Genomic DNA, 27,669 nt, shown 5'->3' with positions numbered 1-27,669 from the left:
TTCTATTTTTAGGAGTAGGGGCTCTTATCAGAAGTGTGGTGGAGAGGAAACAAACACTGTCAGATGTACTGACATCCACAGCACCTCCTGTGGGGATGTATTTTTAGAGCAGTCCACCAGTGGGAAGTAGGACTCTGTGACACTTCTAGCTCAGAAGATGACTATAAACTCAAAATTAGTCACAGAAAAGACTTTCTAGCTAAATAAAGCATTAGTAAATGTACATAAGTTTGACAGAAGTCTTACCTGAAAAAAATGGATTTACTGCAAGTGCAGAGGGCCAAATAAAAGGCAGCTTCTTAACAAAGAGCAGGATCTTTCAGTGCGAACTGCTGGAAGATTATTTCCTCTGCTGGTAGGAACCTGAAGGGTTGTTGAAGCTATTTGCACTTGGATCAAGCTTTAGTGGTTTACATGTTTTTACACAATGTACCACTATGCTGTACCTACACATCTTCGGAGTGTGGATGTTAACACAGTTTGGAATAGATTTTTTTTTTTTTAATTAGAACTCAATTACTGAGTATCAGTGCTTGTGAATAGAAGACCATCTGAACAGCTGCACTACTGTTAGTTTTCCATTTTAACTGCAATACTAAATCAGCTGGGTCTCAATGTATACCTTAAGTGCTTTGAAGAAGGGTTGCAAAAAACAGGCTGAAAACTAATGCTTGTTCATTTCCCACTGCAAAAAGTTGCTTAAATCTTTTTTTCTGCACCTAAGTCAGAATAATATCCAAACTCTGTACCATTGTGAATTTTGCATTTTAGCCCTTGCACTATTACCAGCTACTTCTGCTGAGTAACACTTAAAAATGGTATTCTTGGACCTCCAAAGACTAACTGTGACATCCCTGCAAGGAACTTTATGGTAAGTTTTTGTGATTAGCATGGCTTTATTTTTTTTTTTTTTAATTATCTTAAGCCCAGGTTTAGGCTTTAAGAGGTGGGTTGGCGGTACTGAGTTGTCCCCTGATAATTTCAGATTTTCCTGACCCTCAAACAAAATCCTTGAAGGTTTTTGAAGAGTTTTCAAGTTTTAGTGATAATTTCTAACTGCTTTGCATACTCTAGTGTTTATAAGTGAGTAAATAAAATACTATTTATTACATATTTAAGTGTTCAGTCTTTTTTTTTTTAGAAGACTTCAGGATTTCACTTTCTAGAATAACTGAACTAAGAAGAGAATGTGAGATAAAAGAGGCAGTATTTTTACATTATCAGAAAAGGATATACCATTTGGGCATGCTTGGTAAAAACCAGTTACTGAAGAAAATGTATAACTCTACTCCCAAGTAGTTCTTAACTGTACTGATATGTATTTTATATATTTGAATGTGAAAGCTTGTTCTGTTACAAAGCTGTATTTCAGAGAAATGGTTTTTGCAGCTGACAGCATGAAGGCCTTTAAGGTTATGGTTATGCAGCTGTGCATGTACTTCAGTACAGCAGTAACCTAGGGAGCCTGAGAGGTTTCTCTGTACGTGTGCTCCCCACGTATGTAGAGCTACTGGGACTCTTCAACTACCCATACACTACACATGGTTCAAGGTACCTTGATGCTGCTCTGCCTGCTTTCTCTGGACGTGTTCATTCAGGCACTAGCTGGTAATGCTGCAGTCCTACAAGAATCCACAAAGCTATTTAAAAGAAAACAAAATAGATTTTATTAACTGAGTTTTTAAAGAGTAATTAAAAGTCTCAAGTTTATTTAAATTTACAAAATTGTCATACACTTAATGGTCTTTTAACAATTTCTGGGACAAAACAAAAATGAAAATTGATGCTCAAGTGGTTGTTTTTTTCTTTTTCTTTTTTTTTTATAAAGAAAAGGAACAGTTAAGCCTAATAATAAATATGCAGGATTTTGTGTTGTTTTTGAAGTATTTAAATAGTCTAGCCAGTACTGTAATCCAAGAACCAGTGAAAAGCTGGTAGGAATTGGCAATAAAAATCTACTAAGAATTATTTGTAATGGTGCTTTCAATCCAAGGCATATAGCTCGTTACTCTTGTATAGACCCCATACTGCCCTGCCACGGCGCAGTCTAAAGCCCAGGACACAATACCAATAAGAAACCATTTTCTGGTCTGAACATCCAAGAGCACGAGCGGCCCTCCGCTGTCCCCATGGCAGGCATCTCTGCCCCCTTCCTCAGCTCCAGCACACAGCATGTTTTCAGTTACCACAAGAGGGTTGCCATTGTGTGATTTATTTGCATATGCATCCGTACACTCTTTCTGGTTGATAATCATCAGTTCAGTGTACAGCAGTACCACAGAAGAGCTCCTGGTCTCAGTTCTTCCCCAACCCGATACAGTTACTGTGTCATTGGCTTTCATTTGAAATCTTTCTTCTTTTCCAGGTAAACAAATGGGTGAGATAGTGGTACTCACTGGGACTTTATGTTCCAATTTAATCAATGCAATATCATTGTCAAAATTGACAAGATCATTTTTGTAACCTTCATGAATAAAAATTTTTTCTGCCTGGACTTCCTCATAGTGAACTGAATATTTGTTCAAAATCCCCAATTTAATCTTTAAAGTTGAGGGATTCCTTTGCTCAGCTACAACATGAGCAGCTGTTAAAACCCAGCTGTCATACAAAAGTGAACCACCTCCTAATTCTCCACGCTCAGTAATTAACATCACTTGCCATGGAAATTGTCCAGGGTTGGCTCTCCTTCCTCCATAAATACGTTCTACAGCCCCAGTTCTTTGCATCCCACAAACTGTAAAACAATGAACGCAGCAATAATGTTAATGTTTTAACATTTGGACACTGATTTATTACTCTGGTATGAGTAAAATTAAGTTAATGATTCTAAATGTAATTCCGAGATTACTTTGAATGGTAGAATTGCTTCCAAATGAATATTTGATTTAGCATACACTTTTCATCAGTCGGTACAACATACTGCTTTTGGAAAAGTTCTGTAATCAAGAGATACTGTTTTGCTGAAGAATTTGGGCATAGAGAACTAAGTGCATTTGTGCTGAATATAAATTAAGGTAATTGGAATATATGGACATTCTAATCTAAAAGATAAGAGGAACAATTAGGCTTTTAGATTGTAAAATGTTTCTCCCAAAAGTCATTCTTTGATCTTGAGTAATTTTACAGTGTAATTTAACAGTTTGAACATTAAAAAAAAAAAAAAACAGTGGCTTTTTTCTCTCTCAGATACTTCTGGAGAGTGCTTCAATTTTCCTGTCAGAAGCGATTCCAAGCAATTTACAGGCAACAAGAGTTTGGTTAGCCATGAAACTGCAGGGAGCTGGAATAAATTGAAGGTTCAGCTTTTCACTCTCTTCAAGGGAACTGAACTACTGAGTTGATGGCATTAATCTCCAAAGCTAGCAGCAATAGAGAGCCTCAGATTAGACCAAGACTTCTAAAAAATAGTTGTCTCTGTACCAACAGCAGTGAGTACTAGCTGGCAGTTTGTTAATGATTCTTCCATAACCACTAATTGCAGCAACTTTAGTAATCCCTGCGTTACCTGGTTCACAGACAGGCAGTGTTATTTCTCCCTTGGTGTTCTTCCAAAATCCATCATCACTGCATATATATTTACCTGCAGCTCATCGAGACAATAAAAACGGGAACAAGTGAGCAGAAGAGATGCACACAGTTCTCATGAGCCCTGACACCTGGAAAGCATCGTCACAGTGTAGGGCTCCTCCACTGTTTACTGCACTTATGAGAAGTATCACCTCCCCTCTGGCTGTTTGCAGGATCAAACACTACTGCAGCCTTTGCTATCACACAGGCATGTAATACTGCTAACTGGAGAATGGTAAGAATGGGTTAAGCCTACAACTGATCATGAATTTAGTCTGCCTGGGAACATTTCAACATGCTTAGGTAAAAGACCTTAAAAATACAGGTAGTATTTCCCACAGATGACAGCCGTGTTTTGGAAAGAGAAGTTCCTTGACCTCTATGCAATGTTTATGACCTACCACTGCTGTTAGCTCTCATGGTGTAGAAGGGGGCTGCACACTGGTACTGAATGGCAGCACTGTAGGTTGTCTTCTCAGGCCCTGTGAGGTACATAATGGCACCGCTGTCTATGTCCTCAGGCTGGCCGCAGTCAACAACTAAAGCAGTACAAAAGATGTAAGTATTAAATACTAAAAGCCAGTGGGTTCAGTGTCAACCTAACCACGCTTCCTTTTTAATATATAACCACCAGTGCCTTTTAGAGATTTTAAAGAATGGCAGAAACTGAAAAATCTTTCAACTTGCAAAAACTAAACGTACTTTGACAAGAAAGGGAATGGTTAGCAAGCATAAGAAACTGCTTCTCATACTGCCACACCTATCGTTCTCTTTATAAAACCTGTCTTGTATAAACAAATAATGACACAAATTTCCCAGTTCACAAATATTAACACAGACTTACTGATGCACTTCGCCATGGGTTTGTTCCAAGCAGCATTCTTTTGACATTCTGCTACAAAAGACATCACAACATTCTCATTCTCCAAGAAACATAGATAGAAATAAAAGGTCATATTAATTTCACATCAAATTAAGAGGGTTAATTACATAAAAGCAGCACCAGCTACACATTTATTTGCTCATTCAAAAAGAAAAAAACAGTAATTAGATTTTTATTTGCTTAAAATCTCTCTACTAGAAATACTGCTTTAAACGTATATAATTCCTATACTGCCACTATTAATCTCTTCAGTGTGTCAGGGAACAGCTGATGATGTGAGGGACAGCTTACCCTACCTAGAAACACGAGACTAATTTGTGTCTACTGTAGGTAGCAGTTCTACCATTCACAGCTGCCTGCTCTCTACTATGGACATGCAGTGCCGCTCAGTGCATCCATCTATTTACGCACCACTTCCTCTTGAACACCACCCCTCACATCAATTTTGTTATTCTCAGTTTCTACATAAACAGTAAGTGTGTCCAACTACTAAATTAGACAGAATATAAAATAATTACTGAGAAGAATCTGTGTGCTTTGCTAAAACTCAGACACTTAACCATGACTGCGAAGTTTTGCTGTGTGCATATGCAGCCTAGAACAGCTTTTCTGCTAGGAAGTAGGGTGCTGTTAAGGACTAAGTGTGAAATGCTGTGTTCAGTGGGAATGACCAAGTTACTAGCTGTAACTTCCCAAAAGAGGTGCAATAACAAATGAAAGAAAATAAATTCTCACTTACTTCCTGAAATCTTTTATAAAATTATTCATTCTTCCTGCATAATTATAAGCTAATCTCCAGTGTTCAAAGAACATCAGCCTGTACACAGGCATAAAAGAAACAGTCCTTTGGGAAGGGTAACAAGGACAACTGCTAACAAATGCAGCGTGCTGAACATATCTCAGAATTGTTGTATGTGAGCAACAGAAACTATTAATGAGAAAAGGCACCCACGTTTAACCCCTGTGAAATTAATCCCACTAGGGCTGACAATGCCATGGTTCACCTACTTCAAGTAGCACGTATCCAACGTCACAAGAGAGCGCATAGTGGTCACCCGCGGTGTACTGTGCTTGCACTGGTGCGATGCGGCCATAGGGTGGTGCTTCAGGACTGGGGCACGGCAAACCTGCCACCAGAATGACGAGAAACTGCCCTTAAAGTGACTTTGCTATTTACTGCTGAAGGCTCTTAAGGAAAAAAATATTATATATATATATATAATATATAAGATTAATGCACCTCTCAACCTTTTCTCTACACTGTTTCACTTACACAGATCTACAGCTACTGAGAACAGAAAGAAGAACTGTGGACTGACACCAAAGGTGTGCAGTGGCCAGCACAGAGCCAGGCTATGCTGGCAGGATTCACCCAGAGCATCTGCTGCCTAAACACACACCCCACCTCTTGTCCAGGTGGAAAATTCATTCCCTAAAATAACATCTTATACCATATCTAAAGGTTAACTGTAAGGCTAGCACAAACCCTGGAATTCTCTCAAAACTCATTTTCAGAAGGAACTACTGGTAACTACATTCAATAAGATAGAAATTCAAGGGTGAAATTACTGTTTCAATAGCACTATTTGAGTGCTATTCAGGCCTTTCCAGAATTAAATTCTGGGAACAGTCTGGATTTGAGAACGGGATAGTGGTCTACCCACCTGCTGCTGTGTATTTCACCTTCCATCCAGTGTGTGCTCCTGACATGTCAGTTATGAAAGTAATAGTTACAACATTAGTCTGTGTCTCAATTTTCGCAGGCAAAGTCTTCCCGCAGAATGGGCCAAACTGCTTTTTGTGTGTTTCAATCTGAAAAGAAGGCAGAAAAACAATAACAAAACAAAAAAAAATCCCCACCTCTATATTTACACCTCCTCCCATGAGGCTTATAGAAGAACAAACTAATTTTAATCCAGTGATTCCTTGAACTTGCGTGGCCCTTTCTTGCAAAGCATACAAAGGAAAGGCAGGGAGTACTGCAGTACCTCAGAGGGCCTTTTCTCCAAGCATCCTAACTGCTATGGAATTCCTGGGAAGTGATCACTGGGTCCGTTTATAGAAAAGCAAAGAGAATGGAAAAGACTTATCTGAGCCCCCTGGTACCACTGGGATACAGGCAAAGCTTGTGATCCTCTGAAATCTTTCAGGTCATTACACGTGTGTTTGTATTTGCTCTTTGGGTGAATTTCCCAAAGGAGAAAGGTGCTGAAAGAACGCAACAACAAAACTGAGGGGATGGGAAGAAGAAATGAGTGAGGAAAGACACAGGGACACAAAATGAATGTGGCAAGACAGGCTGAGGAAGATGCAGAAAAAGAACCAGGTGTGTCTCAAAGGCTGTGAGGGAGCCCCACCTTACCTTGAGTACATCATAGGGGCACAGCACCTCAGGGTGTGTCTCCACATTAAAGGTCTCCACGAATTCCAGTGTGATCAGAAAGCCATCTTCTACCTGGATACTGTAGCTGCAGGTGCTGAGTGGGGGATAAGGTGCTGGATAGTCAGGGCTGGCAATTTCTCCAGTTCTTTGAGTAAAAACTTGATTCTGACACTGGGCTAGAAAAAGTAATGGAAAATGATCGCGTTTATATTAATTCAGTCCAGCCACACTGGGTAACTGCTGTGCATTTTTCCTACACTTGTCACTTAAAGTTTCAGAGCCACAATTTAATGACCTCTGAAGTGAAGCAACAGTCACACATTCTACCAGCAAGCACCTGTGATGGCTGAGAAAGCTGTGTTCTCCCTGCTCGGGTAGGGCTGCAGCACCAGCACTATCAGCACTGCCACCTCAGAAGCGGTGCGGGGGAGGACACCAACAAAAGCACTGCTTGGGTGGGCACAGGGCTGGTGCTCAGAAATGACTGCGATAGCTGGAAGCTCAAAACGTTCCAAGGTGTTAAACATGCAGCTTGTCTCCTGCACCAAAGCGTGCAGAGCCCTAGGACAGCTATCAGCACCTCAGTTCCAGAGACCTCTGAATGAAGCTCTTTCTTTTTAATGCCTTTGCTGCCAGACGTTTAGAATGTAATTGTATTCTCTGAGCAAAACCAGCTGTGCCTCTTGCAGACACAATTGGAGCCACAAATGCTCCCTGCCGCAGCAAGGAGGAACAGCCACAAGTGCCCTGAGGATCTCTGCTTGTTGACAGCATCTGATCGCTGTGAAGTGGTGCTTTGATCAGCTGGGAACAAAGCCTTTATGACGCGCTGCAAAAGCTGTATGAGCAATCCTTTAGCTGATGAGGAACGCTGCACTAGTTTATAATACCGGAATATTTTTGCAACACTGTGATGCTGAATTAATTCTAAGAGGAAAATCGCTTGAATTGTATGCTCAGATATACTATGCAAGCCTCCCCCAACAAAAATAAAATAAAATAAAAAGCCATTATCCAGTCACTATTTACAGACCGTCATCTGAAGTAAGCCATCTGATTTAAGGTTGTAATTTTAATGGAAAAGGACTAAATTTTGAATGCAAAAACGAACATCAGTGTCTCTTAACTAACTGTGGATGTCATTAGCCAGGATTCTAAGCCTTTTTACTTTGGACAATGAAACCTGCTTCCTCCCTGCACCTGAGCAACAGCGTTCCTTACTACTGCAGGAAGCATTTGGATGTAAGTGATCACTTGGAAAGTGGGAATGTGTAAAAAAGTTCTCTTTTTGTTTTACATTTGTGTGTACTTAGCACAACTACAATATCATAACACAAGTAATGTTGCATATGGGTACCCCCGTGTGTTTGTTTTAGCACAAGCAATAATTTCCTGCAAGAGAATCTATCTTTACCAGTTTGAGTCTGCTCCCTTACACAGCAGATCCCACACTCAGGGAAAAATGGCTTTGTAGGCAATGGGAAAGGACTCTGATGCAGAACTAACAGCAGAGTTCAGATTTTAGCTTCCCAATGATTTCAGTTGGATGTTAGGGGCATAAAGAAACAAACAGTATTTCTCTGTCCATCATCCCTGGAATTTATGTGCAGCTGCTCATATTTGACATAAACCTATCCATCACCACAGTGACCGTCTGTGTGAGCTCTGCTCTGAATTCATTGTCTTATGATTTCAAACAAAACTTATCAAGGCACAGAGTAAACTAGTCAATAAATACAAATAAAGGCTTATCCTGCATAAACCAAGCACTCTCGTTATTAAATCCTGACTGAAATGCCTCTCTTGGTCCAAAGAAACACAGAGAGCTCGACTAATGCACACAGAGGTTCAGGCTGCTCTGAACCCAGCCTAACAGCACACTGCTCTGCACCAGCAGATATCAGCTGAGCTACAATGGGAATTAAATCTTTTCCTTTCATGCTGTACTTGTAGAGGATTATCAGCAGGTTTTATTTTTTTTTCCCTTCATGCACATTTCTGTAATTCACTGATTCTGCCTCAAACTACAGAAGCATTTGATGGTTGTATGAGAATAAATCATGTTTTCCAGCACACTCTCCTGAGCTGCTGCAGGTGCTGCTTACAGTACTGCCAGTGACACAAAGCATCTCTTCCCAGGCATCAGGTCCTGCTGCAAGCCCAGGTTAAGAAGCACCCCAAAACCTACCTGATATGCAACTTCAGCAGCTGACAGCTGACAGCCATCTCAGTGGAAAAAAATCTATTATTAAAAACTGACATCTCCTCATGTTGATAGTATCTGTCCCTGTTCTACAGCCTCTAGAGGAGTCTAGAGGCAATGATAGGAAGAGAAAGGAATAAAAGAATAAAATCCTTCAGTGTGAAAAAAGACTCAGTGCGAAGTCTTATCCTACACACACGTGTCAGAACATAACAAGTACTATCCTTACACCCCTAATGCCCTAAGGAAATCATTAGAAAGGAAAAACCTGAAATCTAATACTAATTCCACATCAGAATCCTTCCCTACCTACAAACCCTTCCTTACCTACAAAACCATTTTTTTTTTCTTCAGCATGAATGGGATCGACTGTGTAAAAAAGAGGTACACAGGTTGGTGAAGTTAGATCCCCTTACATGAAGCTCAAAGCTAGAAGGCAACATCACCTGGCTTCTATTTACAGGAACGACCAATAATTTTCTTTCCCTAGAGGACACTTGAAGGAATATTATTAGGCAAAAGCTCTTCATAAAAACATGAGAAGAGGACATTGTTTGGTAACACGTACACATACATACATGTATGTAGAGATAGAAAAACACTACGTATAACTATCCAGTACAGTTTCCAAAGGTGGTTTTACCTCCTCTAGTAATAAAAGATGCAAAGGGACATATAATGAAATAAAAAGAAATAATAATACAAAACTGGTAATTCTTCATGCTTTACTGTATCTTTCTTCTTTACCTTCAGATTCCTAATTTTGATGGGGGATATTCACCATATGGTTTGGAAAACGTGTAGTCATCACCAATAAACTCTTGATTTCACATGGCCAAAACTAGCTGACCCAACAGAAGATACTCTGTGCTAGTCAAAGGAAATTTGCAGCCTGAAGATGAAGAAACCTAGACTGGACCTTACTTTTCTCGTTACCTCCTCAATGCAGCTGCTGGGAGTTCCCTATGTCAGGGCAATATCTTTTTATCCATCAGTCTGCAAGGAGGAAAGTCATAAACTATTCAGCACAAAAAGGATCAAATAATTTCTGAATATCTCCCAACAGAAATACTGTTCCTTGACTTCTCAGTCTATGCTTTAGAGATGTCCAGAGAGTGCTCAATTATGCTCAGGCTATATTTTATTAGAACTGCAGTGAGCTGTTTGCCAAAGGCTTCATTCTGAAAAATGACCCCTCAAAATTTGCAAGTCCATTGTCACTGGCTTATTAGGTATCTCAAGGAATGTGGATCATAAATTGTACCACTGAACCATGACAAAAACTCAAGCTGCTCTGGTCACAAATTCATTGTGATCATAAAGCAGCTTCTGAACAAAATTAAGCACAGAGAAGTAAGTCCTGGTAATCAGTTGCACAACTCTAACCCCACATCAGCCTCCTGCAGCATCTCTCTCCCAGCTATTCACCTGGGCTGCTCAGCTCTGCCATGATCAGCTCTCACTTGAGATTATCACCGTTCCCTCCACAGAACTGGGGAACTGTAGTGTTTGACAAAGAAGCAAGCATGACATTCCTCCAACGTGCTGCAGGAAAACAGCCCCTGCCCAAAGATAGTATGGTCAAAAGGAAATGAGACAGAACCTATCAGTGCCACAATGCCTTTGCAATGCACCTATTTTGGTCAGGGCACTGCCGACTTCACAAGTTCTCTCCGAAGCTGCCCTGGTGACATTCCCAGCATTTTACTAAATTCCTGTAACTCTGAGGCTTTGTTCACCAGAATAAACTTCAGCAATAAGACTGGGTTCACAACAGAGATATGGCCAGATGCCTTCTTTTAGCCTCCATTATATTCTTCCTTCTTTCACTAGTGACACACAGGAAATGCAGGAAAATGAATGCCCACAGGATGCCACGAGCTTTCAACAAGTAATGGCCTCTTTATTGGCTGGAAGAAGAAGGTCTGAGAGGCAAGGAAATAAGAGAAGCCTGCAGCCCCCTTGGTTGGACAGCAACAGGAAGGCCACAGGGGAGGGCAAACCAGCTTTTTCCAGCACATCTGTATCCATCTCTGCCTAAGCGAGGAGAAGCTTAATTATTTCACGCTGGAAAATAAAGGAGAAAAAAAAAAAATAGCCTGTCAATATCAGAGCACTCAGGCAGGGATCAAAATCAAAGGGGCAGCTTTTGCCTTCATCTCTTAAGGACGATCTGCAGAGACCTTTGCTTTGCAGCCTAGCCCAGGGGTTGGAACTTTCATCTGAAGGCCCCCCCGAAATGTGAACAAGTTCCAACTCATCAGCTGTGCCATAGTAATTCCCAATGTGCATGGCTCCACCTCTCAGTAGCATGGTAGCCCAGCCCTTCCATATCACCAATACATTTCTGTTACAATCCATCACTTTAGGAAAGAGAGGGTGAACAATGAACAGGTCTGTTTAATGCACTGAAGACATGAAGAGTTTGAATTCTGCATCAGATCCAGACAGTCATGGTGGGAGAAGGGTTGTAATGGGGTAAATATTAGTTAAGCACTGTAAGTTACAGCCAGGTCTGATTTTCAGCACTGGGAAGCACAAACTGACAATTTTTATGAGTGCTGTATGCTGCTTCTTTTCAGACAGGATTCAGCTCCAAGTGGGCAAAGTTGCACTCACAGAGGATTAATCTGATAGCATGTGTAGGCACACAATTCACTGCAGACAAAGTGAATCCTGAGGAGCTGATCACTGCGCTGATTCAGACAGACTTTCCTGCCTACCAAATGATAAGCTTTCCCCAGCTGTGCACTGAACAACACAGCCAGGCAGGAGTCAGCTGGATAAACCTCATGCTGTATAACCTTCTGAAAAAGAGACTTGTACTTGGCCTTGTCTTTTATTTAATGAGCAGATGATTGTATCTGGTGTCAGTGATAAGCAGACTGCACTGCTCCTCAGCCTGGGTCCCTCCAGGGACAGTGAGCAAAATCTTTCTCCATTAGACTTGGCAATCTGATTGCTAAGTTTTTTCAGCACATCTACTAACTCAGGTCCAGAACACTCAGTCCCTCAGTACCCAGATAGCATGATATACTCAGTGCTGCAAGGCTGGCTGCACTGGCAGCCATAAAGTTTGGAAGTGTCTGTGGTGGGCAGCAGACAAGAATTTCTTGCTTCTCTGTTCAGCCTGTCTAAAGCTGAACACAGGTGCATGCTGACTAAGAAGTAGCCAAAAAATGTTACCTTCACACTCTGACAGCCACTGGCTTCTCTTCTGCACGTGAAAACTGCCAAAGCACCATTTCACTATGACACGGTGTTGATGGTCCTCACGGCTGCCATTAGCCCACAGCAAACCACAGTCTCTGCTCACAGCCCAAGCCCCTACAGCTCCTTCCTGCACCAGGCCCATAGGGGACATTAAAAGCAACAACAGTAAAAGGCTGCTTTGATTTTGATGCTAGTGTTGTGACTAAGTTTAGGCAAATGCGGTAGACAGGAAAGTATCTCTTGATCTGCCAGAACTCACCTGTGCACGTCCTCTTGTTTTCATGCAGTATATAGCCAATCCGACAGCTGCAATAGTAGCCCCCCACATAGTTGTGACAGTAATGATTGCAGAGGGGCTCACCATCAAACAGTTGTTTGCACTCATCGATATCTAATGGGTGAAGCATAGAAGAATTAGGCAATCAACTTTGTTTCACTTTAAGCAACATCTCCATACAAGACTGCCTTCTCTCACCTAACACAAGAGCCACAGTGTGTGTGAGCACATGGAAGCACCAACCCCACCACAGCAGTTTCTCTTCCACCTACAAGAGGGGCTGGTCTCTTACCTTCAGCAGCATAGAAGGCCTCAAAGCCTGTGAACGGCTTCTCATTGGAGTAGTCAGATCGAAATACAACCATGAGGTTGTTGTCAATAGAGATGTATGTTTTGTTGCCTGGAGCCTCCTCAGTGTCAGTACTATCCCGCCCGCACAGAGTAGCCAAGGTCTTCCCACTGGAGCTTAGCTGCAAAACAGACAAATTTACCAGATGATCACAGAGCTTTGCTGCCATGCATCGGAGAGCATGTGCTTAATGGAATGTGAAAGGAGGTTCAAGACATTTCTAGACTTGGATATTCTCAAAAGGTGCTTCTGGAAATTAATCTAGATACAGTGACACACAAGGACTTTCCTTGTTCTCTGTGAATTAAGCCTATGTGTTTCTCCCCCTTTTCTTTTCAGAGGCCTCTCTGAAAAGCTGTGAAGCCAGCCTGGGCTACCAGCACCATGCTTTGCTTATTGTACATAAAGTTCTTGTTAACTTCACACTTTCAGTGACAGTGAAATATCTGTGCACAGGAGACCTAAGTGAGGACAAAGTTAGAGAAAACCGGGGTAAAAAGGTTTCATACACTGATAGATTCAAACATGTAACAAAAGGTCTCTTTAAATTAATGACTCATGTGCTCTATGATTCACTTATTACAGTCTGAGCTCTTCATTTATCTCGTGTTTGTAACACAAGACAAATGTTCTGATACACGGGTCATGGTAATGACAAAATTGCATACACTACAGATGATCAGAAATGGGTATTCTGTCCTGCCCAAAGAAAACCACAGCAAGAACACGGGAATGGGAGCAACTTGTCGTATTAAACTATAGAAATGAGATCTTCCAAAACAGTATTAAGTCTACCTGATTTGATTCCATCAGATGCTAAAGTACTGTCAGTACATCACCTTTGCAAGCTTTCCGTGTATACAGCTCCCTCACTGATGTGACCAGGTCTATCCAAACAACAAACTGAGGCAGTGGTAGGATGGCCTTAAATGAGCAACAGGGCTGCCTAGGCTAAAGCACGCAGAGCACAAACTTTCAGGGATAGTGCTCACCATGCAAGCACTTCCCAAAGCCAGTATCTCTTTTTCCTGATGTCATTTCTCACCATTAGCTAGCAAAAGCAGACAGCAAGGGTTGCAAATGCACGTTTGGACAAGCTGATGGTATCTTGTTTAGACTATCACTTACACCTTTGCAGTCTCCCATTATTCCTGTGTAAAGCACTACACGTTAATTTAAAGCATACAATGGAACTTTAGAAAAATGAAACTCAAACATTGTCCTGGGCAACATCTCAAACTTTTTGCTTCACAAGAGGGGAATTTCAGAATTTTTTGAGCACAATACCCCCAAGTTTTAAATGTTTTAATGTGACAATCACAGTCACACAGGTCTCCATAAACACATCATTTATAAATCAACTGAGCCTGAACTTCACTAGCGTACTAGAAGCAACTGCTTACAACAGTTCTGTTGGTCCTGCACATGGCCAGGATCACACATACACAGTTTTAAAGAATGCAGCAGGCCACACATCGACCTGCCCTACACACATACCTTCACATAATCGTATTCACACTGGTAGGACAGCTCCAGGTTGAAGTGGGTGAAGTAGATGCGGACAGCATATCCTTTGGGGACGGTAACATTCCATGTTCTCTCCTTGTGATTTGGGTAGGTATTGGGGAAGTTAGGAGATGTGATCCTCCCATACATTTTCTGCAGCACAACGCTGCTGTTTACTCCACCACAAAGCACAGCTAGCAAGAGAAGCAGCCTGCCTCAAAGAAACAGATGAGCAGACATTGAGCGTCAACTCAATCACACCCCAAACACCACACATCCAAGGTGCTCATCTTGGTACCAGATCACAGATATCCCAGCACTAGATGAAATCTTTATGCCTGGACACCCTTCTCACTTGGTAATAGAAGAAATCACACTACAGCAACAGCAAGATAAGACTCACACTCATGCCTTCTCAGGCCTATCCAGAGCCAGGTGGCCAGAGGAGCCAGGCAGGTTGCTGTGACAGCACTCACCTCATCCTGCTGCTCTCCTGCCTGAACCTGCTCTGCTCGGAGCCCCGGGGGCAGGAACCTCATCTGATGTTTTTGCATTTCGGGGTGGATGTATTTATTGTGTGCGCTCTGCTGTGTTTGTCTGGATGTTGAACTCTGATGTTTATCTTCCTTCCACCCGCCTCCAGCCTGCTGAGTTCTGGGAACAGCAATTACTGAAAACCGGGCTTACGTTCAGCACATGAGGCCCCACTCAGCAACAGGCAGAGGCAGACAGATCTGCTCCACACCTCATTTCTGTGTGTGGATGGCTTTTATCCTACCCACCCTAGAACATCAGCAAGGTAAAAAAAGTTTTTTGAACCTGGCTTGCTACAGAAACAAGAAAATGTGTTCTGTGCTCACATAGGCTAGGTTATGCAGCATAATTTCTACAAACTCTGACAGCAGAGAAACAGTTTCGGGGATATTAATGTAATGGAAACAGGTGGATGGAAAGAAAAATAATTTCCTATTACCAAGGAGTCTTGGAGGAGAACATTGCAAAATTAACTCAAACTTCTTTTAGGTATCTGGGAGTCTTCAGAGGAATTTTGCACTGTTACAACATCTAAATAAACCCTAACAAACCCCAAGGAATTCAACTGGTAGAGCCAGTAGTATATGACAAAAAGCTTTATTAATTCCACTGCTCACAGATACATTCCCCCAAAACCAGCATTCAGGTTTCCCATAGAACTTCTGTGCCAATGGATATGAGGGTAAGCACAAATAAGGGTGAAAAACCAGCACTGGCGTCAGCAGGAACATGGATCTCAGCTCTCCCCAACAAAAATGGACAGAGAGCAGGGAAGCTAATTTGCAGCAGGGAACAGACTCCCACACTATGCATGCAGGCAATTTATACTGAGATATTGTGTAATTAAATGGACACCTTTTCATATCCATTTTCTAACAGCCAAAAAGCATTACCCCAGGCAGTGAATTTGGAGCTGGCAGGAAAGCAGAAGTTATTACACGAGCAAAACTAAAGCCAAGAAACCATCTAGCAGACTGCAATCAGAAAATGCCATTTAATAAGAGTGAAGGAGCAACCAGTAACAGTAATCAATTGAGTAACAGCAGTTGCCACAAGCATGGTTAATGGACAAAAACTCAGAGGGGATTAGCTTTTCCCAGGATCCACTAGTTTACACTTTCTGGAAAAGAAAGTTTTGCAAAAATCAGTACATTCCTAACTGAGCTGGTACCCAAATCCTACAGGCAAATACTTGCAGGAGTGTTTCCTACCAGGCTTCCTGCTCAGTTTAGTAACAGAGGCATGGGAAGTAAATTCTGATCTTAGGTAGGAAATGCTTCCCACAGTCTCAAATTTGATGGGGCCTCTAAAGCCAGAGGCTACCTAGCACTGAAACAAGAAATTTGACTTAAACTGTAATCCTGAAGACTGAAAAACTATGAATACCTGACATACACTGGCTTTCCTCCAGTGTGATCTTTAGAGAGAAAAGGCTGCTGTGATTTTAGTCCTCAGCACCTGATATGAACAATGCCAAAAACACTGTTTCTGTGCATCCTGTTTCTTTGCCTGGAACTCTTCCAGCTCCAAAAGGCTGCATCGGCTAGCCAGGTACAGCAGGATCCTGAGCACTGGGATGGCCAACCTCAGGCCCTGCAGGCGCTCCTCCTGCCAACCATTTCCCTACTGTCTGAACAGGCCTAAGCCAGTCTGAAGGCTGAGCAGACTTCATCCATGTCACTGCAGTTTCCAGATGTCTGTGACTTGCAAAGTTACTGACCCACTTTAGGAAGCCTTGGTGTTATGTGAAATGACAGATGTCTCTGCCAAGTCTGCCCGGCTGTCTTCTTGAGCTCCTGTCTCTTTTCGTGCTTAAGGACTGAGGTAGTACAAATGCAAGCCATCGTTTTCAGGAGAACCACCAGCACATGTGAAAGCTGAGGTTCAGAAAAGTCTGTTTCTTGAAGAAAAATTCTTCTGTGGACTGGAGGAATGTGTAATAACAAAAGATACAGATATGACCCCGTGCATGCCCATACTCTCCTTCAGTCCCTGTACTTCAGAATATGCTTTTACTACTGTTACCTTTGAGGTCTATAAAGGAGAGGTTTCAAATCCCTCCTGAGGCAATAGCAAATGCAGACAGCTGAGCCAGACACATGAATAAATCAGCAAGAGCAGAGCTCAGCCAACACAGTGTCCTTCAGGCTGACACCTCCATGGTCCACAGACCCAAACTCCCCTCTCCCTGCAAAACAGACAGCAGCAGGAATGGGCTGAAAAGAGGAAAAAGCTGGAAAGCAGAGGGTCTCCATCAAAGCTGTGTGAGATCCACGTTAAGTCTTGGTGTAGCTATTTCATTTGACATTGAATCTAGGAGAAGTACTGCCTGATAAAAATTCTGCCAAAGCTATGTTCCTATGGTAAGACAATCACAGGGCAAACATCAAAACCTCCTAGCAGTAAAGTCAATGCAGCTCCAAAAACACCTGATCAGAAAGGTCTCAGACAGCTCCATTGTCAAATGGACCAAGCAAAACAAGACACCACCACCAGAAGTCTTGACTTGGATGTCTTGAGCCTAGAGAGAAAACCATGTCTGGGTTTTTGAGAGGCAGCTCTTGCAATCTGGCAGCAGCACTCCCAGAAGCACTGGGACAACTGATCACAGATGATTCAGGTATAATAAGCAGAACCATCTAAGTGACCGTCTAACGTCCTTCCTCATTTGAAGCATGAGAATTGTGGCAACAAGAAAGGCTGGTTAATAAATGGAGGAAAAGCCCTTCCCAGCTTTGAAGACGTGACAGTGCATTTGTCTAACATAGCAGTGGCCATCCTTGTGTCATAAACCTGGAGAGCAAATGAGCGTAACAGCTGACTGTTGTGATCCCCAAAGACATTGTTCCCCACTGCCTCTTATTTCTCAAATGCCAGCTGCTCTGCAGAGTCCCAGAGAGGTTGCTTTGCTGCTTGCTGTTCCGTGGCTAAATTCAATCCTTCTGCACTGAGGTGTTCAGAGGACTGGGGGAAGGATGAGACAGAAAAAAAGGCGTTGTTTCCTCATTACAAATCAGATAGCGTGACTGACATCAAAAGACAAGCACACAGATGGAGCAAGCAGAGCATGGAGCAGAGGTAGGGAAAGAGCCTTGCTGCTGTGAAATAGAAAAAAAAAAAAACCTTGCCAAGGTAAAAACATCAGGCAGAAAAAGCTCATGCACTGGGGCAAGATACTTTCTCTCTTCAACCAGAGTATCCTTTCCTCCTTCCCATCTCCTGTATGTATTTGCACACATTACTATACCAATTCCAGGGTAAAGCCCCACACTGTGTACTGTTTCCCTTGGGAGAAAATATGACAGCACACAAGTACAACATACTGATCATATCACCCTGCCTTCTAGAAAAGTCTCCCACTCTGCCATGAAGAAGGCAACATACAAATTGCAAAGGTCAAACTCTTTCTCTTTCTGTCTACTACCCAAGCAGCAATGCTAAGCATGTTACAGGCACGGCCAACACATTTCACTTGGGCAAAATGGCCTGCAAACCACTGAGAGGAACAAGGGGACAGGTGAATAACACACATCTAACACCTCCCTCGTGTCCAGCAGAAGGTCTTAAAGCAGGGCAGACAAGCTTAGGGTTCACACAAAGAAGCACCCAGACTTCATCTTCCACACCAGAAACACAGTAGACAAGTCACTCTCATCTGAGAGCACAAGGTCTGCCTTTGGCTGCTTTTCTTCATTTTCATCTTGCTTTGATTTCTTCCTTCTTTTTTCATGACTGCTCTTTCTCTATGCAGTAATTACACTGCAAAGAAACTAGCTGAGACTGAAAGAGATGGCAAAGTCCTGAGGCTCCTTCCCCCGTCAAACAAGAAGGAAAAGTTGAGAAATGTGCTAAGGAAAAGGTGTCAACAGCATTGGGACTGGTGAATTCATTAAATCCACAGGGTTCTTGTCAATATATGCATTCAAATGCATTTTCTACTAACCTGTGGTCTACTCAAAAACATTTTTCATTATTTCTCTTCCTCTGCAGTTGCCCATAACCTCATTTTTTTTCTAACACAGAGGCTATTACCCTCTGATCTAGATAAACAATAAAGCCAGTCCAAAGCACTCCCAAAGTAAGAGCTATTGCTCAGACACTAAAGAGCTAGAGTGATATATTGAAATGGACAGATCTTCCCTGTGGCTAAACCCCTCACTGAATACACATAACCTCATTCCTGCCTTGAAGAAAACAGATTGAAGGCCATGTCAGAGCCAACAGTCAGAACCCTTATATCAAAATGCCTGTAGCACTCCATGAAAAACCGAAGTACCTGCTAAGCAACCAGCTGCAATAAACTTGTCCTTACCACCTCAATGGAGCAATGTGCTTTTCCCAACTATTTCAAATCAACCCCTTTTCCAAAGTCTGGGATCCCTGATTACTCTCTTCTCTTTAGAGAAGAAATTAGGGATAAGCGTAGAACATTGTAGATATACTGCCTTTTGCAAACACTGGCCTTATCCATCTGACTTTTCAGGCAGGAATGGCAATTTTTTTTCTGCCCAGAAGGACTGGAAGCACTCAAACTGGCCAGCATCTTTCAGTTCAGAAGATCTAAGTTCAATTTTGTCCACGTTCTGCCCTAAAACTCTTGCATCTTGCTATAAGGAAAATTTAAAAACGTAGGGTAAGAGCTTTGTCCTGCACAGACACTTTTTTCTTCAGCTTCTTTGCCCATACTTGCTTTTCTTACATAAATCTCCAAAAAGCAATAACCAGCAAAGCATCTTTTGTTCCTATGTGCTTTTGTTTTGGGTGGTGACAAACATTTAGACTGAGGTGAAATTGCTGCTGTTGAATGAAGAAGCTTAACTAATTCTTTTAGATGAGTGGGACAGTTACCTTGTTTCCTTCTCCTTGTTCTTCAGCAGGGTTAGTGAAATTCACAGCACTGAAGTTTCTGCAAAAGTCATGATTAAAGCTTTAACAACAGAGGAAATCTGCAACAGAAAATAATTGCATTAAAATACAGTTTTCAAAAAGCACAACTTAAACAGAAGCACTGCAAAGAAGGAGTGAACTCATGCTAGCACAGCAATGTGTACTGCCTCAGAAAAATCTGCATTTGGGAGCCAAGCAGAGCCATAACCTGACTGCACAAAATCAATTTTTCAGGTGTTGGCACACAAATATTCCCTGGATTATGAGGTTACTGCTGAGCGTGATGATATCTGTGAATTTCCCAGACCTGCTGGATATACTGACACCTGTTATCACCCCACAACTTGTTGAGTCTCAAAGCTGTATGAAGAAAAAAAAAAAAGAAAAAAAAAACCCACAAAAACAAACACTAGAAATTGCTGACATGCCCTGGAGGCATCGGTCCTGCTGGCAAGCGAAGGCAGCCTATAGCCTTCTAACTTAAAATTAAGCACTGTATGGAAAAGCATACCCTAAATGGTTCCAGCCCTATCATCTGCCAGAGACTTTCACTAGCCACCAGACATCCAGGGCTTGCTTCATTTAGGTCTTGCTATACAGGAGTTTATCTGAAGGGGCAAGAGCAATTCAGTCTCTGAGAAGCCAGCAAATTAAAAGATCATTTCATGCAATTTAAATGTTTGGCTGGGATCCCCTGAAGCCTGGTAGGAGGAAGCCCTGGAGGAGGAAAATCAGATACTTTCTTTGAGGCATGTTAGCAAGAAGGAAACTGAGCCAGAGTGCTAGCAGGGCTTGGAGAATTATTCCTGCTGAAGTCAGATTACTCTCTGACTTGTCTGTTAGCCTCTGCTTAGCAGCACAGTAATGACCCAAAATTGCAGCTGACAGATTGGTGCTGAGAGTACATTGAGGCTACCGCATGCGGACGGGCCATTACTCTTTCAATTTTGGTCTCTGAAGCCTGTTAACATACATTAGGCTTTTCCACATGCTGCTTTTTAGCCTGGTGTCCAGGGCAGCTGCCTGGGCCTCAGTCACCACCCACACGCTCAGGCCCCGTCTAATGAAAATGGATGACAACCCCAACTTAGTAATGGGATACAGATGGACCAAATGGTTTTTCGTTTCAAAATATATTTTCATTTAAGAAAGTCTCAAAAGAGTATGAGGTTTTTATTTTTGTATCACTGTAATTTACTCCCCCTAATCCGCTGCATTCTTCAGGCAGGCCAGGAATTTGAATTTGCAAACTCTCAGTTTAGCTGAATCTCAAAGTCTGCAGACTCACATCCTGCTTCAGCACGGCTACTTTGCTAATGGCCCTGCCAGTAACGTGCTCCTTCACTTTCCTTCTCTTCCATTTCACTTCTTCTACATATGTTGGAAGCTCTTCTGCAGGACTGACAGCAATTAATTAAACAACTGGTTTACCAATACGAAAGCCTTGTGGAGTCTCCTGACTCTGTACCTGTGAGAACACGGGCAGTGCAATGGGCATGCCAACCAAGGGTCATCTCCAGCAGGACTCCTCATTCTTCAAGTTATTCTCATCTTTTCAATGACACCAATGGAATATGATGTACTCAATAACAAATACACAGAGTAAAAGTATACAACGGGCAAACACCTGCTGCAACAGCAGTGTCTTTGGCCAAATGTCCCTTGCTGCAAGCTGCCAATGTGAGTCTCTGGCTAAGAGGCAGTTTCTTTAAAAGCACATCTCACGCAGCTCTTGGGCTAACTTGCTCTCAGTTGCCATCCTGGGGCACCACATCCTGTGCTGCACACAGGCCAGGCAGGACCCACTCACAGCCTGCTGCCCTGGCTCTGTACCTTGCACAGGCAGCCCCTAGCAGCCCATGAGGCTGCTTCCGACGTTCCAAAGAGCTCCTTATTTATGGTTTCTGCCTTTGTGCTAAGCCCTTTCAAACAACATGGAAATCATCTCCTTAATTCTAGGGCAATTTGCCCTTGACATCTCATTTACCAGGCACCTACCTTCCCAGAGAGGTGAAGTCTAGTTATGGGTTTCTGAGGGACAGGACAAGTGCCTTTGTGTGCACGTGTGAAAATGGAACGGGACTCAGGAAAGCAATTCTCCCTGAATCTTTCAGCCTTCATTACAGTCCTTCTTTCAAGTGCCAGCTCTGATTTATGGCCTGTATTTCAGAAGCAATGAAGGCCTGCGGCTCAAACTGACCAGCTGTCAGACCAGACTTAAGGACAAGGAAAACATATTAACCTGCCCATGCCTGCCTAGATCCCACAGCTGATACGAGGAGCAGACAGATAGGGTGTTGTTGGCACATTGCTCCTACCCAGAGCATTCCTTGGGGCTGTGATCCTTCAAAGGTAGAGAAACCCATGGGCTGAGTGAAGATTCCCCTGCAATCTGCAATTTCCCTATAATCTGGATGGAGCCATAAGAAAAGAGGCATCCTACAGACTGTGACTCCTGCTCACTTCCTGCAGGATCTTCAATATATCAGCTGGTACTTTGGTCTGTCTCCAGTTTAACAGACATGATCAATCTTGTTTGAAGCATAAAAATGCTAGCAGAGAGGGATCACTGCACAAAACCTCACAAAGGCTGCTATTGAAATGAAAAAGGAAGCTACAACTTACAGCAAAAGATACATGTATATACACACATGCAATTGCACTTTCCCTGTACAGCAATTCCAAACAACAATAACAAGAATATTGTCAAAATGTAAACTTGGTTAAAGCAAGAGGACATTCCCTTCTCTCACCCTGTATCCTCTCACACAGCAGTGTGAGTCACGTACAATTGGGACTGCTTTGCAATATGGAGACATTCTCATTTTTTCTCTGGAATGCAGTGAGAAGCCACCAGTGGCATTTCTTCCCAGCCATTGTGCCTCCAGCCTGCCCTGCTCCACACAACAAGCTGCTGCCGAGGCACCGAGCTGGGTTCAGTTATCCTTTTCAGAAGAGCAATCACAAAGCACTTTCTGGCCTGCTGGCTCCCAGCAGTGGGTAAATTCATCACTTCGCAAAGATGAGTGCTGCTTGCAAGCCAGTATTTCAGAGCAAAAAGACTGCTGCTTGCTCCCCATGGCCTTGGGCTCCAGAAGAGAATACTGATGTTTCCTAGGCACCTGCAGCTCCCTGTCTGTACACCTGCACCTCAGCTTCTGGCAGAGGATTGCTCAGCACAGATTTAGCTCCCACTGGATTGGGAGCACAGGGCCAAGGAGGCTCACAGCATGTAGACGTGCCCTGACCTCAGGGCTTCACTCTGCAGTCTTGTTCCAACCAGAAGACTTACAAGCTCTGTGTAAAACGCCACTGTAGAAATACTCTCCCTTCCTTTCCTCTACAGATTGGGTTGCTGCCTGTGCTAGGCTCACCAGCTAATGCAGAAAATAGACCTAGAGCTGTCCTGACAACTTGTTCTTGCAAATACATAAAAAAGGCATGGCTAAATCAACTAGATATGCAAACTACTTTTGCTCCATGCAGCAGTGACCTCCTCAGCTTCTTCCTATCTGTAAAGAGGAGACTAACATAAACCAGTGAAGCACAACGTGGTGAGGTACCCTCTGTTTTAACAGCAGACTTATCTAACCAGGAAACAATCTGACGATGGGAAGGAGGCCTGACCTCAGGCAAGTTCTCAGCTACACTGTTTATAGCTTTTACATTAAACATTAAAATTTACATTAAACATTAATTAGTTTAAAACAAGAGTCCTCCAGGCCCCCAAGATACAGCTAGAACCAACAGTTCCTCATTCTCAGCTGAATGCCATTGGCCAAAGAGACAACATGCTCTCTCCCAGCACAGCTACTTAATCCTCTGTGCACTGCAGGCCTGGCAGACATAGACACAGACCATCACCCAGCCCAGCTTATCACTTAAAACAAGACATTCTCTGGGCAGGCGTAAGACATAAATTTGAAGTATGTTTCAAGTTTCCTTCACTTTTGCTCTTTCTACAAGCCCTACGTAATGCAACAAGTGGGAAGCAGACATGTTGGAAGGTTTGAATCCAGACTCAAAGAGCTCTCTCCTAAGCATCTATGGTAAAGAGACTGAAAGGATGACTTGTTTCATTAGGTACCTCCCTCTCAAGTCTGCAAAATGAGATACAAATCTAAGAATGAGAGCTCAGTCAGCTCCAAAGGCGATGGAGTCAGCAAAGAGAACACGCAGCTCAGACGTGCCTGCTACAGGAGAGCTCACAGGCTCAGTGCAGGCAGTTAAACTGATCACCCCTTGTGTGAGGTGAGCTCCTCAGCAGTCCAGGTTACAGGCCAATGGCTTCTGGTTGTGTTCCCAGGCTAATGCAAATACTCCCTGATCACAGAATCATAGAATGGTCCCATCATGTCCCCCTCTCCAACTCAGCAAAGACTGGAAAAATCCCTCGTGTGAAACATTCTCTCAAGTCATCAAGAGGTACTCAGGATTTCCTGTGCTGCATGTCACGTGAAGATGTCATACAGTCTGAACAGTCTCCATGGAGCACAAACTGCATTCGCAGCTTGCTGCTGCTGGGGGCACTGTGAACAGAGGAGCTGAGAGAAGTAAAGGAGGTTACATTTTCAATTTTCTAGCAGAAACCTGGCTGATCTCTCCCAGATTTACCCAATATTGCATCTGTATATTCCATCAACCGCAAAACAGATTTTTGTTTTTTTTAATAACAGACTAACAACTTTTCAAATCAGCATTCAGTGCCTCTAAGCAGACCTAAAGACAATAAAAGTGTAGGACAAAAGATACCTTGGCTAACCATACACTTCATTCTCCCCACAATCTCTGGTTTAACCTTAGTTTTCAGTAACAGCAATCATTGGCTAAAGGTTCCTCTGAGGCTGTGCATTACCTGAAAACAACAGACACAAACCCACCAGACTAAGTGGAACTCTTCTCTTCCCACTAAACTCATCTCCACTTGCCAGCTATCTGGAGACAGACGGTGTCTCTGGGAAGTCTGATCAGATTGAAACTCTCTCCTTTTTCCCAGGATGAAAATGAACGCAGTGAAGTATTGATTCCCCACTAGCTATGTCCCCTGACACTATGTATTAAAATGCAATCTTCACTATTAAAAGGACATACAAACAAGTCACCAGGGAAGCTAATAAATCTCAAATTAATATCTGGTTAGTTCCTGCACAGTATCTATCCACATACACACGTTTTGATCTCATGGTGAATGAGATTTACTCTGTATTCAACAAGGAATAAGCTACCTCACACTCCTTCACAGAGTAGGATATGCACACCCAGAGCTCGCCTTGCTACTGAATATTCTGCAGGTTTCCAGCCCCATGATCATTTCATCACCCGTCTGCAGCTTTATGCATAACCATGAGTTACATAGTTCAGTGCAAACATATGCACTGAATACCACTATAGAATCATTAGAATTGGAAGGGACCTTTAAAGGGGCCTTCTATTTTATGAACCATACCATGCACCAAATTAGGCGAGGAAATTTATGTGATAGCTGACTGTAAAAATCTGCTGGTCCTTCTGAAAAAATAATGCATGTCTTTTTCTATTATTTTTTTTAATGTCAAGATAGCTCTCATGCACACACAAAATTATCCTGAGTGGTGCCTTAAAAATATGTTGGCTATTGCATTAAAAAAACCAACCAACAGGCTGCCCCTTCTACTTGACTTATACCACTGCAAGACTCACAATTATTTTGTGAAACATTTAAATAAAAAATACCCACATGTGACACACCATCTATAACCCTTCATTACATCCCTCCCACTCCACCTGATCTGCCACTCTACACTCCCTGATACCACACACTGCCATTAGGAGGACCTAGCAGCACTTCAGCCTCAGCACACCGACCACGGAAACAGCAGAATCACATCCAACTCAAACACTGATTTCAGCACTGATGAAAGAAGCTGGCTCAACTGTGCTGGCCCCTATCCACAGCACGTGCACTGGCGGTGCAGGCTTCCTGCTTGGTGCTCAGCCAGCGTGCCTCCTGTTTGCATTAGCAGGAGCCATCTGCAGGGATGAAAGAAGAGTTCAACTTCCAACTTGACTTCCAAGCTCGAGAGTAGCCTGACCACACTCTCCTTCAGGAACCACTAAATAATACAGCCTGCACAGCTTGCTGAACAGGCAGCCTGATACAGCTCACTCCTGCAACTATGTGCTGCAGGGTTTCTCCTTTTCACCGCACGCAGTCATGAGCATTATTATCACAGACAAGATTTGATGGTAGATAATAAGGCAGTTCCTACAAGAATACTTCCAAGATCTTGGTCTCACAATGCAACACAGGCCTTAATAATGGCCATAGTTGGCTCTTCCATAGCACTTACTAGGGTAGTATGGATAGGTTGTGATTGGACTTGATGAGCCTTAAAGTCTTTTCCAACCTGAGTGATTCTATGATTCTATTGATTCTATGATTGCCATTCATGTACCCTGAGAAAAAATGATAGACAAGAACTATCATGCACATTTTAAAGACAAAGAAACTGAGGTATTCAAAGGGTGGTAATAATAAAACATGAATGCTATCAGCAAAGCAAGGCATAAAATCAGGTCTCCTGCATCCCAGCTGGGTGCTTCAGGCAACACAGCTGGAAAGCTCCATATTCCATTACCCATACACTGAGTCACTGAGTTCCCCCAGCAAGGATCTTATTTTTCATTATGGAATGAAAAATAAAACAAACCATGGGGCTCTAGCCTCTCCTGCAAGCCAGACACAGCCAGAAATTTTGATGGCAAACGAGGCAGTGAAAACACAGCCTGACACAGAACAAAGTGGCATAAGCAAGCCAGCCTACCTGGGTGTGGAGCACTGCACCACTCATTATTCAGGAAGAGCGGGGGAGTTGGGAGCACTATTTCAACAGTAAGAAAACAGGTTGGCTGCTGATAAACCCAAAATGCTGTTGTGCAGATGACAGACTTCATGGTCACTGGCATCCAGAAACAAGATGTAAAGGCTCAAAATCAAACCAGTGCTAACAGCTTCCTTCTAGCTATGGCCACCCAGGCCCTGCAGACAGGCTCTGAAACTTGCAACTGGAGTCTGCTGCTTTGCGTGACCATTCCTAGAGATGAAGCAGCTCCCACAATGAAACCATTACTGCTGAAAATTAAAGCAAACAGCAAATTTAACCTCTCCCCTCGGCCCTCTCCCCAAAAGTATTCCTACAGATCTAAGTGTGCACACCAATGCCTCAGCTGCCTCCTGTAAGTAAATACCTGTGCTAGACTCAAACATTTCAGCCTACATTTCATATCTCCCCTCTGCCTTTCAATTCTAAAATAGAGGTTCAGATGGTTCCTCAGCAAGCCAACACAAATAAAGCAGCAGTCCTCACTGCTCTGGGAACAGTAAAGGGCACCCAAGGAGTGAAGCAGCAGAAATCAGGAGTTCCATGGGGTTTTTAAAACAGGGTGATGGGATACCAAGAATCTGCGAGAGAAGCAGGGCTGAGCCTGGACTGGGGCCGGTTTCCTCCAGACGTACAAAGAGCATCCAGAGAGCTGCTCTGGTAATAACCTGGTGTCAGAGCAAGGGCAGGGCAGGGTCAGGTCCCCCTTTTAGCCCCTAGCCACCCTGTTCCACGTCCCTGCAGCCAGAGCCTCGATGGAGACAGGCACAAGGGACTGCGAGGGCTCTCCCCTGCAGGCCCAAATGCCTTTGCTGCAAAACACAGCCAGTGCCTGGACTGTGCCCCACCACAGCACGGCTGCACACACCCACCTGGCCCCTCATGTTGCATAAGGAGCTGCGGAAGTCCCACGGATTGGGGAGGAAGACCCTCTGTTCTCCCCACGCTTCCTCACAGCTTCAAAGCCCTCTTCCAAAATGGCTGCTCCCCTTCATGGCCGCTGCACA

The 27,669-nt window shown here is 43.1% G+C and overlaps 1 protein-coding gene across 3 annotated transcripts; it reads right to left on the bottom strand.

Annotated features, from left to right (window-relative positions):
* Window positions 1-1,659: 1,659 nt before the first annotated feature.
* MASP2 (MBL associated serine protease 2) lies at window positions 1,660-27,624 on the bottom strand. Of its 3 annotated transcripts, XM_090123293.1 has the most exons (12): window positions 27,535-27,624; window positions 19,764-19,821; window positions 14,373-14,592; window positions 12,819-12,996; window positions 12,509-12,640; window positions 6,813-7,009; window positions 6,115-6,262; window positions 5,459-5,577; window positions 4,412-4,490; window positions 3,969-4,106; window positions 3,506-3,586; window positions 1,660-2,734 (listed from the first exon to the last, which is right to left on the bottom strand). In XM_090123293.1, exons 3-12 carry the CDS (start codon window positions 14,529-14,531, stop codon window positions 1,959-1,961), a joined length of 2,007 nt encoding a protein of 668 aa, XP_089979419.1. In that variant the 5' UTR covers window positions 14,532-14,592; window positions 19,764-19,821; window positions 27,535-27,624; the 3' UTR covers window positions 1,660-1,958. The 3 variants fall into 3 exon arrangements, with proteins under 3 accessions (XP_089979419.1, XP_031469343.2, XP_089979418.1); XM_090123292.1 differs by lacking the exons at window positions 19,764-19,821; window positions 27,535-27,624 and adding an exon at window positions 14,858-14,954 and having other exon boundaries at window positions 1,662-2,734; XM_031613483.2 differs by lacking the exons at window positions 19,764-19,821; window positions 27,535-27,624 and having other exon boundaries at window positions 1,661-2,734; window positions 3,506-3,580.
* Between the last annotated feature and the right edge of the window lie 45 nt (window positions 27,625-27,669).

The sequence above is a fragment of the Phasianus colchicus genome, chromosome 22, assembly GCF_987193195.1.
Source record: "Phasianus colchicus chromosome 22, bPhaCol1.hap1.1, whole genome shotgun sequence".
NCBI classification, from domain to species: Eukaryota; Metazoa; Chordata; class Aves; order Galliformes; family Phasianidae; genus Phasianus; species Phasianus colchicus.
This window is presented reverse-complemented; position numbering and strand designations above follow the sequence as displayed.